The 13070-nt window shown below is 39.0% G+C and overlaps 2 protein-coding genes and 1 non-coding gene across 4 annotated transcripts; 1 reads left to right on the forward strand and 2 right to left on the reverse strand.

The window, feature by feature from the left end:
• LOC103368403 (phospholipase B-like 1) lies at positions 1–8545 on the reverse strand. The gene is made up of 7 exons (XM_008296781.1): positions 8446–8545; positions 7298–7520; positions 5468–5551; positions 4884–5025; positions 4640–4786; positions 4019–4163; positions 1–227 (listed from the first exon to the last, which is right to left on the reverse strand). The coding sequence occupies exons 1-7, from the start codon at positions 8543–8545 to the stop codon at positions 1–3; spliced, it is 1068 nt and encodes a 355-aa protein (XP_008295003.1).
• Positions 8546–8740: 195 nt separating this feature from the next.
• Positions 8741–8813, reverse strand: trnar-ccu (transfer RNA arginine (anticodon CCU)). Its single transcript has one exon. It is a non-coding gene; the product is annotated as a tRNA-Arg (tRNA).
• A 460-nt stretch (positions 8814–9273) lies between these two features.
• On the forward strand, positions 9274–12929 carry cby1 (chibby 1, beta catenin antagonist). Of its 2 annotated transcripts, none has more exons than XM_008296778.1 (5): positions 9274–9348; positions 9585–9683; positions 11325–11430; positions 11554–11666; positions 11817–12929. In XM_008296778.1, exons 1-5 carry the CDS (start codon positions 9343–9345, stop codon positions 11895–11897), a joined length of 405 nt encoding a protein of 134 aa, XP_008295000.1. In that variant the 5' UTR covers positions 9274–9342; the 3' UTR covers positions 11898–12929. The 2 variants fall into 2 exon arrangements, with proteins under 2 accessions (XP_008295000.1, XP_008295001.1); XM_008296779.1 differs by lacking the exon at positions 9274–9348 and adding an exon at positions 9351–9432.
• Positions 12930–13070: the final 141 nt, after the last annotated feature.

Here is a 13070-nt window from a genome sequence, read left to right on the forward strand (position 1 = left end):
CTAACTGAGATCATGAGGGATCCCACCTGAGTTGTATTTGGAGAAAACCTGAGCCCACTCCTCTCCGCTGTGTGCCAGACTGTTGGCCAGGCGGACTCTCTGCCAGGCCAGCAGGCTGTGAGGGCTGAGCTGAGCGAACAGGGAGGAATTGAAGACACCGATGGAGGTCTGAGTCATCAGCAGGCCGCTCCCAAGAAGGTAGAAGTCATCCAGAGACATGAGGAAACCTGGAGGAGGAGGAAGTAAGAGTCATAGAGAGGTCAGGGGTAAAAGGCTGTCAGAGGTGGACAAACACTAAAGAGTAAACACTTAAAGAGGCTGGGAGAAGTAAACAGGATTGGGATGAGATCATATCTTCACCTACAACCTACAGCCTGATGACTAGTTAGCAGGCAAGTTTATTGAAATAGCACCCTATCATACACAGAGGATAGTCGAAGTGCAGGCAAATGTAAAAGAAAGAAAGAAAACAAAAAATGTAATTAAAATAACAAATCAAATCAATTTTTTAGACAAGCTGAACACAGTGCACACAGATCCATAAAAAAGTTTCTAAAAAAAAGAAAAATAAAAACATGTAAAAGATAAAGTGTACAAGAAAATAGAAAAAAAAAAGAGTTAAAATTAAATGAATTAAAATTGCAGTTTAGACTGCACACTAGTCTATAACTTCCTGGTCCTTTTTTCTTTTCTCTTTAATACTTTTTACATTTTTTGTCTCTTCAGTTTGCTGTAATTACTGATCACTGGGACAGATTGATATCTGTCATTCCAATCTTATCTAATAAAATATGATGTTTCTGTAAATGCAACTGTTTAACAGTATATAAAGTAATTAAAAACTGCTCCACCCTAAATGGGTAAAAAACAACAACAACAACAACAACAACTACTAATTACATGTTAATGCTTCAATAATCTGAACCCATTAATATATACAGCAAAATAAAACACTCAAAAAGAAGCTTTTACTTTGATATCTGCACATATTTACTGCTAATATTCATCTGCTTTTACTTTATCAACATGTTGGACTTTTACTTTAATGGTTGATCTCTTCAACTTTTGCTAAAAATCTATATGTTTATAATAACAAGAAACCAAATAAGTATGTGTCTGTGAAAGGGTTTGCTCACAGTGATCAGTGGTGTAAAGTAACTAAGTACACTGTATTTAAGTGCTGCACTTAAACTCAGTTGCTTTCATATTCAGATTAATAATAAGCAGTAATTAACAGAATATAATGCTATATTATAGCTTAAGATAAAACTTTATTGATCCCTTGGGGTAAATTTGCAAACTGCCCAACAGTAGATAAAGTCATCAATAATACAACATAACCATATTAGGATTACTTTTATTTTTTGTACTTTGGGTATATTTTGATAGTGACATTTTTGTCTTTTTGCTTCAGTAACATAAATAAATAAATTTTAAAAAATGCATCTTTCAGCTCATTGTTTTCATTTTTCTGGTCAGCAGCTTTAGTGCAGGTTCTCGGTCATCGCTCTAACAGTGTTGGTCTCAGCTGCAGCTGGAGGCTGTTTTCAGCATAAAAGCTCCAAAGATCCAGTGCACATTATCTGGGCCGAGCGGCAGCCAGACAGCGTTAGGGACTATCTGATGAACAAGGTTCGTCATTCAGTCCATACAGGATCAGATACTGGGTGTCCTTCATGGTTTAGTGGTGAAGAAGAGCGTGAATATTGAACTTACATTCCAGAGACACAAATACAAACGCATGCTGATCTGTTTACCATGCAGCTGTACAGAAATTAGTTTACCGTATCACGTTAATAATATATGGAAAGATGTCAGTGTTATCTAAACACTTCCATCGCTGCTAGTAAAAGGACGGTCCGACATCTTGGTAAATGTGCTTATTTGCTCTGTTGATGAATGTTAGATATGATCAGTCATAGGCTACATGTCCCTATACAATGAAAGAACTGCCACAATGTTTATTTATTGTGTCTGAATTTTTACATAAATATGTCCACAAATAAATGTATTTTAAGTTTAAACCGATGCAGAAAATGAACAAATTTTTACATAAACATTTCACAAAATGCAGAAAATTGAGTATTTGAAGCTCAAAATGTCCTGAGAGGACATTTATACTCCTGCTTAATGAATCCAAGCAGTTCATATCACTGTCATATCTTTCCAGTAGGCCTGGATAGTACTGCTACATTATTTACACTGTTAGTGCTACTGTTGTTATTTCTACCATTATTATTGTCATCGCCATTATTCATAGTACTCTCAGTGTTAAACCAGCTGACATTACTATCACTACTTGCAGGTAGAAGGAATATTTTTCATTTCAACCATCTGAGTCCCTAACAGTCTCCCTCATTTTTAAAAACAATATAAATTCCTGCACCTCTATGCAAAATTCTTCTGTGCAGTAAGACACAATTATAATGAAGTAACTTAAAAATACAAAAAGTGGAATCAACATGTACAGCATTTTGAGCCCACATTTGTTACAAGTATTGGGGAAAACAGGTGACTCTAAATACTATAAGCATTTTACTACTTCCATCCATCCATTATCTATACACCGCATTAGGGTCGTGGGGGGCTGGAGTCTATCCCAGCTGACTCAGGTGAAGGCAGGGGACACTCAGGACAGACAACCAAGCACACTCACATTCACACCTACGGACAATTTAGAATCACCAATTAACCTCAACATGTTTTTGGACTGTGTGGGAGAAGCCGGAGAACCCGGAGAGAACCCACACTGCACGGGGAGAACATGCAAACTCCACGCAGAAAGATCCCAGTGCCCCCACCGGGACGCGAACCGGCGACCTTCTTGCTTCGAGGCGACGGTGCTAACCACTGAGCAGCCCTATTTTGCTACTTGCAATTTTATATTTGCTTCCATAGACATCCACCATCTGTTCTGTGTAAACACAGCTTGTATTCAGCCAAAAAGTCCCTGATTTTTTTCCATGTGCTTGTTGGTCTCAGCTGAGACACTGATGACTTCCTGGTTGTGCCGAGAGGTGCAGAATGTTTTGCATTTTGCATAACCTGGTTACTGTTTTACTTTTGGAGAATTTTCAATGGGACACATAGAATGAAGTGATTTTGATGAAATATTACGATTTTAAACTTAGATTTGGTGAAGTTGTCAGAAGGAATGGAACAACACAGATGAGTAGTTTAAGGATCGACAGATAGATGAAAATCCAATGATTATTTCTGTTTTTGTCTCTGGCTCTGACAGATGGTATAATTTTGTTCTAAGATATCTTTCAAACAGGTTGCAGAGAGTTAATACCATCACTACAAGTACTACTGCTTCTACTACTAGTTTTGCTGGAGATGCTATTAATAAAAATCACAGGAACAAGAGCACCACCACCACCACCACAACTTTTTCTACATAACGTATTAGTTGAACACTGCATTGTGTCTGTGATCGTCAGAGAGAAAGCAGCTTAAGAAGGATGCAGGGGCTTCACATCGCCTCAGTGGCACCAGTGTTTTTCACCTCTTCATTTTAATATAGTGAAGCGATATCTTTGGCCTGCTGGCCTCTAAAAATAGTACCTTAAAACCACTTGTGTTCTGATAGCAATGGAGCCTATAAGAGGATTTTTACAGCCCAGACCACTTGACAAATCTTTAGCCTCGAAATTACTCAGCCTCCTCTGACTTGACAGTGAGAGAACACATTTCATCACAGCTCTGTTTGGGTGAACACTCTCTGGGTTCAATGCTTCCTTATTACTGACTAAGCTGTGTGCTTAGCTGAAGAATTACGTTGAGTGGAGAATGTTCATTGAGGATTTGGGTTAAGTCCTGGATGTCAGTGTTTATGTTTTCCCTGATGAAAATGTGGATTAAGGACAAGCAGCTCACCTCAGCTCAGGGATTTTACAAGAAAGCTGCACTGTGGGTTGACAAACTTTGGACTTCGAAAACCGCCGCTCCATCTGCGAGCTGTAAATCTCACCTTGCTCGTGCCATTCACTTTGCCTGAGTGTATGAGTGTGTGTACCGGGGTAGCTGCTAAACGACATCTTTCCGGTGGCGGCGTGAGCATCAGACACCCTGAAGTCCCAGTGTTTGTAGATACGCATGGTGGCTGCGTAAGTATACCAGCTAGAGTGGCCCAGCAGCAGGTTCTCAAAGCCTGGCAGCACCTTAGACACAGACAACAGGGAAAAAATGATTATAATGAGAGAGGTGTGCTGGTTTTGTGTGATATTAGCAGTGATTGTGTTTTTCTCACTTGTTATGGAATCTATGCTGTGTAAAAGAAAATGACTCATCCCTGAATTGTGGCAGAAATGGTTTAAAAAATGCATAACCTGGAGGCAACAAAAGCAAGAATCATGAAAATTCATTACAGTGTAGTAATGCAAGTTTTCTGATTGCACTGCATCACTCAGTGTCCTCACCTCTACTTGCACTTTGTCTTTGTTCCCTGAATGGGCGTAGGTGGAAGAGGAAATATCCCCCCTCGCACTGGCCTTTTACACTCATTGACTCATTTAGAGGAATAAAACACACACACACACGCTCACACACTCAGAGGCCAACAATAAAAGCAATTAGGCCCATGTTGAGGTTTCCCAAGTGCTCCCTCACAGCTCGTGCCAAATGAGCTTGGCCTAACCTTTATGAGAGCGGTGCAGTGGCCCATTCCTGGCATCCTGAAGGCGCCGGCCCCCGCAGAGGAGTTGGAGCGAGGTGTCAGAGCCGGGACCAGGTCCAGGAGGTCACCGACACCATTGAGGAGCTGGACAGAGAATGCTGACAGAGGCTGGGGCAGGAAGGAGAGAGCAAGCGGCAGAGATAAATGAAACGATACTGAGACAACTCACACACACACACACACACACACACACACACACACCTACCTCTCTGTGTTTGCTTTTGGCCCACTGTGCAGCTCCGGCGTGGAGTCCGTCCAGCTGGGCCAGGATCAGTCCCAGATGTTTCCACAAGGGGTCGCTGTTTCTCCTCAGTCTGACCTGCTCTCTGGCCCACTGGTCCTGTTTGCTGCAGATCATCCACAGAGCAGAGGAACACTTTTTTTTTCTAAAGCTAAGTGCTTCATTTGCTTCCTAAACCTGATTTGACCCTGCATCTGAATTCAGAACCACACCACTCACAGCATGCCCAAATATCACCTGTACTTTTTTTAAAGACTCAAGTTTGACAGTTATGAAGCATGAATGTGAAATAAAAATAGACATACGAGTGCAAATAGTCAGCATTTAAACCAATGAATGACAAAAAGACATGTGGACCACAGTGGGGCATAAAAACTCTCCACAAAGAGACTCAGAATGATGAAATTCTCTCCTTCCTTTTACAGTTTTCTGAAAGAAACTGCTGGTATATTAAAAGTAAAGCGAATATCAGACCAATTTCTCTGAACGTTTATGGGATTACTCTTATCTTAAGCTATGAATGTGCTTTTATATAGTTGAGACTGTACCTCAGAAAGTTTTTCAAGGGATTCAGAACCTTCTCGTCCTTTATCAGCTGAGGGTACATGTTGGAGTAATGGCTGAACATCTGTCTGCAGAGGATAAGAGTAAGAACAGGCGGATTAAACCACTTCATTTCCTTTTCCCCAAGTAAATATAGCCCACATGTTCCAGTTACAGCTAGTGATATCAGAAATCCTATTGTAGTATAATCCAATTCCTTAATCCAAGTCAGTGATATCAACCAATTTTCAGAAAATATATTTCGGCTTTAAAAACAAACAAAAAAACAAAAATGGATAAATAAAAGCAAGTGCAGCCGTCATCTGTAAACAAACTACAACAGTTAACATTTCTTTGCATTTATGGTGTCTATAAGAAGCATTCTTCCTCCTGGAGGTTTTTTCCTTTTTTGCTTTTCATCACTGAATCGTGGTCAATTTAATTTTGCTTTTTTGATAAGAATTTACAAAAAAGACTATTTCCTGTCAATGTGAAAACAGATTTCTACAAAAGAATATAAATCAATTAAACATATAAAATAGGTGATTGCGTAACTATTCCTTCCTCAGTATTTAGTAAATGCACCTTTGGCCCCAATCACAGCATTAAGACAATCTTTTTATTATTATTATTATTATTATTATTATTATTATTATTATTATTATTTTACCTTTGATTTTCATACTGTCATATGTGAAAATGTTATCCGGAACACAACACTAATCCTGCATTTGATGCACCTCGGATGTCCAACCTGGAGACACATCATTTCAACATTTTGATGCACAAAGTCTGAAAGCAACATGGCTGCTTCCAGGTCTGCTTTGTTTCTATTCTACAATCAATAGAAACCCTCTTTAACAGACATGTGCTTCCTTTCTTGAAAAAACAAAAGACTAAAAAAGGTGTAAAAGCGATGCTGCCGAAAGCTTTAGACATTTATAAACTCATTAAAAGTTAAGAAACTGTACTTAAGTAGCGCTAGTTTAGGCTGTTTTTGTAGGGAATAACATTTTTAAAAATAGTCAAAGTTCAGAAATTCCAAGTTCCCAGTTGCCACTGAATGCAGCATCTTACTGAATAAGGCCTCTCATTGCTCTCAAAACAGCTTCAGTTCATGGTGGCATCAATTCACAAAATGTTCCAAACATTCCTTTGAGATTCTGATCCATGCTGACATGACTTCATCCCATCATTTCTGCAGATTTGTCAGCTGCATATTCACGCTGCCAATCTCTTGTTCAACCACGTCCCAAAGGGGGTTCTGCCGGAGTCAGATCTGATGACTGGGAAGGCCACTAACGTCCACTGTCAGGCTCATGAAACCATTATGAGATGACAAGGTGCATTGTCGTGTTTGAAGCAGCCGTGCGAGGAAGGATAAAGGATGATTGGTTGGTTTTAAGAGGCCAAAATGTGCCAAGAAAACATTTCCCACACTGTTACATCAACAACAGCAGCCTGGACTGGTGACACAAGACAGACTGCATTGATGGATTCATGCTGCTGATGCTAAATTCTGACTACCATCTGTGGGTTTCAGCGGAAAACCAAACTGAGCTATGTTTTTCAGTCCTCAGCACTCCAGGTTTGGTTCTTATATTTAATGGAAGCATTCATTGAAGATCCTTAACTGTATTTGCTGCCACACAATTGGCTGATTGGATATTTGAATTATTACTAACGTCTACTTGTCTTCCTTAAGTGGCTGATGGGTGCATTTTCTGCTGTCCTAAGATCTAAAACAGAAACTTGAGTGGAACAACTGACCAACTCTGTGGGCTCCAAGGCTTCAGTGTTATTTTCATTTTTAATAGAAGACCTGCGCCACTCACCCAGCAGTGAGGAAACCCTCCAGATAACCAGCCAGGAAGAAGGTGGTCTCATCTTCCTGTGCGATTCCACCATAACCTGCACTGATCTCCAGGACGCCCCATCCAGAGAGGAGCAGAGAGTCATTGAAGTAACCGTAGGCTCCCCCCTCGGTCTCCATCACCCCCTCCTTCAGGATCACACTTTTCTGGGCAGCATCCCAGTGCACGGTGGCCTCTTGGGGCTCTACCATTGTCGGAGGATGGGCAGGGTTACAGGGTTGAGGTTAGATAACAGTCATTATGTAAGATAATGTCATGACACTAATGGAATTAACTCTTGGAAAAATGCAGCATTTGTACATTTTCTTATGTCTTGCTCAACTGGTTTTCGTCTAGTTAATATTAATATTTATAGAGGAGCACAGGGGTGTTACTGATTAGTGCAGCTCCTTGAATACACAAATATAATTTAGCATTTAAAAAGAAATCAGGTTCATTAGATGGGTAAAGTTGCACATATAAAAACTTGAATACCAGTTTTGCTACCAATTAACATTAGTTGACATCGTTAATTGACATAAAGGAACACAAAACTGTCTAAAAAAAATAATCATTACATGAATATGTAAAATATTGATGTTGTAATTCGAGGTAAATATTCTAATCATGATGTGCCATCTTTCAAAAAAAGAAAATCTGAGAAACTAGAATCAAAATCTGAATGTGTTTTAGTGCCAAATAGGTTTTCACATAAGAGGAAGATGGCTTTTTGGTTCAGAACAGTAAACTCTACAGTAGCATAGGACATGCAAAGAAGGATAAGACATTTTTTAAAAGCATGTGTTGCAATTCAGATAAAAACAAGGGTAGCCACTCAAAGCTATCATATCGTCACAAATCAATTTAACTATTTGCAATATATATTTTGTTACATTTAAAGTAGAACAATATAGGCCATACAGACCAAACACAAATATCTGTTTAAAATAAAAGAAAATAGAGCAAACTAAATTGTAATTTATAAAAAACTAAAACACGTACATACAGATGATATCATGACCTGTGTCCGCCATGAAATAATTTCATGTAAGTTAAAGATGCGTCTTTTCTTTATCAGCGGGTTCAGCTGACCTGGATGAATCCAGACACACCACAGTAACGTTACTCACGGTAAGTTTGCACCTTGACACTCCTCAACACATCCACGGATTGCACTGCTACAGCCAAGGTGCTCAGCAGTACGCACAGGTTGACGCTCTGTTTCTCCATGTCAGCTGATGAAGTCCTGCGACTGTCTGTCTTTCATGTATTTCAGTAGATGTATGTTTTTATTGTGGTTGCTCGCATTAAAAGCGACGAACAGCTTCTACGATTCTATTATTCTGATGCCTCAAAGATTCTTCGGAGGTTTCATGTATCATCAGAATGCACGCGTCAACTTGTTTTCTCAAACGCAAAAGTAACCACCCCAGATGGGACTCGAACCCACAATCCCTGGCTTAGGAGGCCAGTGCCTTATCCATTAGGCCACTGGGGCTGTCTGTCAAAGGGGCGGAGTCAGTGATTTTTATAACCGCATTGCTAAAAAGTTACAATGAAAACTGTCATTTCCTTTGTGTAATGTAGTTTGAATTACACTTTTAATTTTGACCGTTTCAAAAGCAAGTTCTACAAATATTTTCTCCTTAGCCTATCCGAATAAATAATTGTTCACAGCTAATACTGTAATGCTTAGAGAGATCACCATGGTGATGCGGTGCGTTTCGTCGACGGTTCCATTATCATTCCAAAACAGGGGTATTTATGTCGGCCTAATGTGAGCAATTTATAAAAAAACTGCAAACAGTGCATCAAATAGAGAATTGGGTCGCTGGTGCACTTTTTTAAAAATGTATTTAACTTGTTAACATTGGTTTTTGTTCTCAACTAGTTCGGACTACGGCCATGCAATATGATACATTTGTCCATTTTGGACGAATGGAAGTTTCACACATGCGCAGTAACAAGCATGTTTGGAGAGAAAAGAGCTTCAACCACCACGATAAGAATTTAAATAAATAGACTGTATGGAGGTAAATATATAGCTCTGTATTTTCAGTGACACAACAACTACTAACCCATCTGAGAGGCAGTCGACAGTTTCAATTAAATGTCAGGTAATTAACACAGCTAGCGGGTGTTAGCCATTTAGCATTAGCTCGGTAATGTACTGTTAGCAACGATAAACATAGACTGTAGCTGCCTGATAGATAGCCAGCGTTGTTTAAAAAAAATGCCATTTACCATTGTTGCGCTATCTCCAACGCAGGAGCTTAAGAAATCACTGAAGATGCCGCTCTTTGGAAACACATTCAGTCCGAAGAAGACGCCTCCTCGCAAATCTGCATCTCTGTCCAGCCTTCACACGGTGAGTTACGAAGCTCACTTTTATTTGGTAGCAAAAATACACGGAAAGTATCAAAGACCTCGTTATACAGAAGTACACTGATGTGTAAGAGAAAATAAAGCCAAATATATATAAATGTTAAAAGATTTTAAATTGTAAGCCTTTATAGGAGTATTTCCTCTCACGAACAACCAAAAAAACAGAACTTTGAAAATACAGGCCTCATAGAACAAATAAGATAGAGTTGGAAAAAGGCGCAGGACGACCGTCCAAGAATTAATGCAAATACAGTTGCAGCAGTATTTAGGAGGTATAGAATGAAGCACAGTGCCACTAATCAAATCTGCAGTGGTCATCCTCCTGAAACGATGCCACAGATAGAGCACTACTTGCGCAGTGTAGCTCAGAAAAGCAATGGATCAAGTGTTTCAAACTGTACATTTGGGTTATCAAGGGAAATCTGGATTTTTGTGCAAGACAGTGTCTGTGTGACACACAGACAGTGTGATGAACATTGAATTTCCCTAATAGGATAAATAAAGTATCTATCTATCTATCTATCTATCTATCTATGATTCTCAGTCTGCAGAAGCTCGGCAGGAGAGGAATATTCCAGCATAATAATAATCTAAATCTTAGAGTTTCAAGGGTTTCTAATAAAGAAAAAAAGTAAACAGCACTATGAACCACGATGGCAATGACCAGCTCAAAAATATAGTCTCTGAAGAATTGCAGAACATTTCTCCAGAAATGTGATATCATCCATGCTGAGGTATATTGAGTCCGTCATCACAAATAAAGCTGAACTATTGAAAAAATAAAAGGCTTAAATGTAGAAGGGGTACTGTCCTATGCTGCATTAAGTTATTACTGAGGGCCTGTGTTGTTAATAAAGTATGTCTAATGTGTTAGTCTTTAGTTATTTGATATTTAAGTGACATTAGATAGGAGTGTACGAGGTGTGTCAGAAAAGTTTCAAGACTGGTGTCACAAAAGAAATATTTCAAACCCAAACTACCAACTACAAGTTTTCCCCTTCCAAGTAATCCCCCTGGAGTCTAACACACTTTCCCAGCCTTCTCTGCCACACCGCCATGCACTCCTGGAAGGATTCTTCCAGGATCCTCTGCAGCTAGGTCGTCACAGCCATCTTGATGTCGTCCATGTCTTCAAAACGGGTCCCCTTGATGACCCCCTTGAGCTTGGGGAAGAGGAACAAATCACACAGAGCCATGTCAGGTGAGTAGGGAGGTTGCTCCAGCACGGCGATGTTCTTCTCAGCCAGGAACTGTTAGATGCTCAGGGCAATGTGAGCAGGCACGTTGTCATGGTGAAGCAGCCGCGACTTGTCCTGCCACAACTCTCGCCTCTTCTCGTGCACTGAACGAAGCAAATGCCGCAAGATCTCTTTGTAGACGTGCTGGTCGATCATCTGAAGGGGAAAACTTGTAGTTTGGGTTTGAAATATAGTTTTTGTGACACCAGTCCTGGAAATTTTCTGACACACCTCATACTTGTTTCTGTTCTGTACTGTGCTCAACAAATAAAAAAAAATTAGGTCATGTTTTGGGAAATGCTAAATTGTGCAGCGTAACATCCTGTGAGCTAACATTAATTGAGTGCACAATCAGACTGTTCTTTTTACCTTTTCATCTTTCATAGTTGGATCGTTCAACAAGAGAAATAGAGCTGGGTCTTGAGTATGGACCTCCTATGATGAACATCGGAGGTCAGAGCTGGAAATTTGATGACGGACAGTGGATAACAGGTAATGACTTTAATATTCCTAAATACAAACATGTGCAGTTGTGTGTGTTGTCATATCTGCTGGATTGTCATCTGTGTCTGATTGGCCAATTTAGCACTTTTTTCTTCTTGGTTTGTGAACCAGAATCTGGTGGAAATGCGTCCGGTAGGGAGTTGCAGCGGCTTAAGAAAAGAAATGTCCAGCTGGAGGAGGAGAACAACCTCTTAAAACTGAAGATTGAACTTCTCCTCGACATGGTGAGACCTGAGCAGCTGTCCTTGTGTTTTTGCACTCCATTCATCCATTCATTATCTATATGTATATAACATATCATAATAATATGGGTGTAGAATTTGGTTTGCTTTGTTACCAAAGCAGTTAAATAATATTTCGTCTCTTCATTCAAGCTGACTGAAACCACAGTAGAGTACCATCTCATGGAGAAAGAAGTGGAAGATATCAAGACTCAACATCGAAGGAAAAAATGACCAATCTGATGCTTCCATTATAATAAATGTTCTTAAAATGGAATGAGCTATTTTTGTATTTACAGATCATTTAAACTCTGTGGTTGTAAAAAAAAAAAAGGTCACAGGATTAAAAAAAAACAAAACAAAAAGAGCTCATAATTTTTCTCACAATAAGGACTCTTGTGTTGTAGGTTTTAGCTAATCAGATTTCGTGATTCCCTGTATTTATTCTTTCCTACATTCGTTAAAGCATAAATCTGAGTCGACTGTGAATGTCTTTGTTCAATTCACAGCCAGTTTTCTACACATTGTACATATGTCTGGCATGTAAAAGCTGGCATTCGCCTTTGTAATCTTTTGTATTTGATGTATTCTTTTTGTAGATTAAATGTAAACTTGATTGCAAGAAACATTTGTTTTCTTGTTTTATCATATAGTTTTTCAAAAATTACCTCAGTCACTTATTGAATCAATACTTTTTTGAATTGTAACAATTTAAGAATAAAACAGAAATTGTCTAAAATGACAGAGGAAGGCTTTGTTTACTATTTTGGCTTTTCCTACAGCTTGACAAGATAGGAGCAATAACATGCCTCTACAGGACTACATTTGGATGTAATGTCAGTGTAAGGTATGGACTTTATACCATGGAAAAAAATATGATATTCTCTACTGCTGGATCCCTAATTTGGATAATAAAGAGTAATGTTACCAGTACTGTCATGCAATGCATATACCTTTATGCCTCAGTGGAATTAAGTTTGGGATTTTATTGTAAGAAAGCAGTTTTATTCCTTGTCTTATTGTTTTGTTTTTGGAAAATTACTTTAATCTCCTTTCAAATTAAATGTGTTGTTATATTGTAACAGAAAAAGAAAAGATACAAACAAGTTTAGTACAAAAGAAGGCTCAGTTCAGTTTTTGACGTATCCTTCAGCACTTCACAGTGTATGAGCAGTAATTCTGCCTTTTTTAACATATATTGTCATGTATATTTCCCACAATACATCTGTACATAATATATTGTCCTGTAATAAAAGTCTAAACGTATTCCTGGTGATCAAAGTATGGTCTTTTATGAATTAGTTTTAGTGTCTGTATGTTATTGGTGGATTCACATGACACTCAAATACGCACTGCAGTGATTGGGCTAACGCTCGTAAATGCGCATGCGCACCTTGCGGTGAGTGA

Source organism: Stegastes partitus, unplaced genomic scaffold (genome assembly GCF_000690725.1).
Source record: "Stegastes partitus isolate 25-593 unplaced genomic scaffold, Stegastes_partitus-1.0.2 Scaffold1151, whole genome shotgun sequence".
Classification (NCBI taxonomy): domain Eukaryota; kingdom Metazoa; phylum Chordata; class Actinopteri; family Pomacentridae; genus Stegastes; species Stegastes partitus.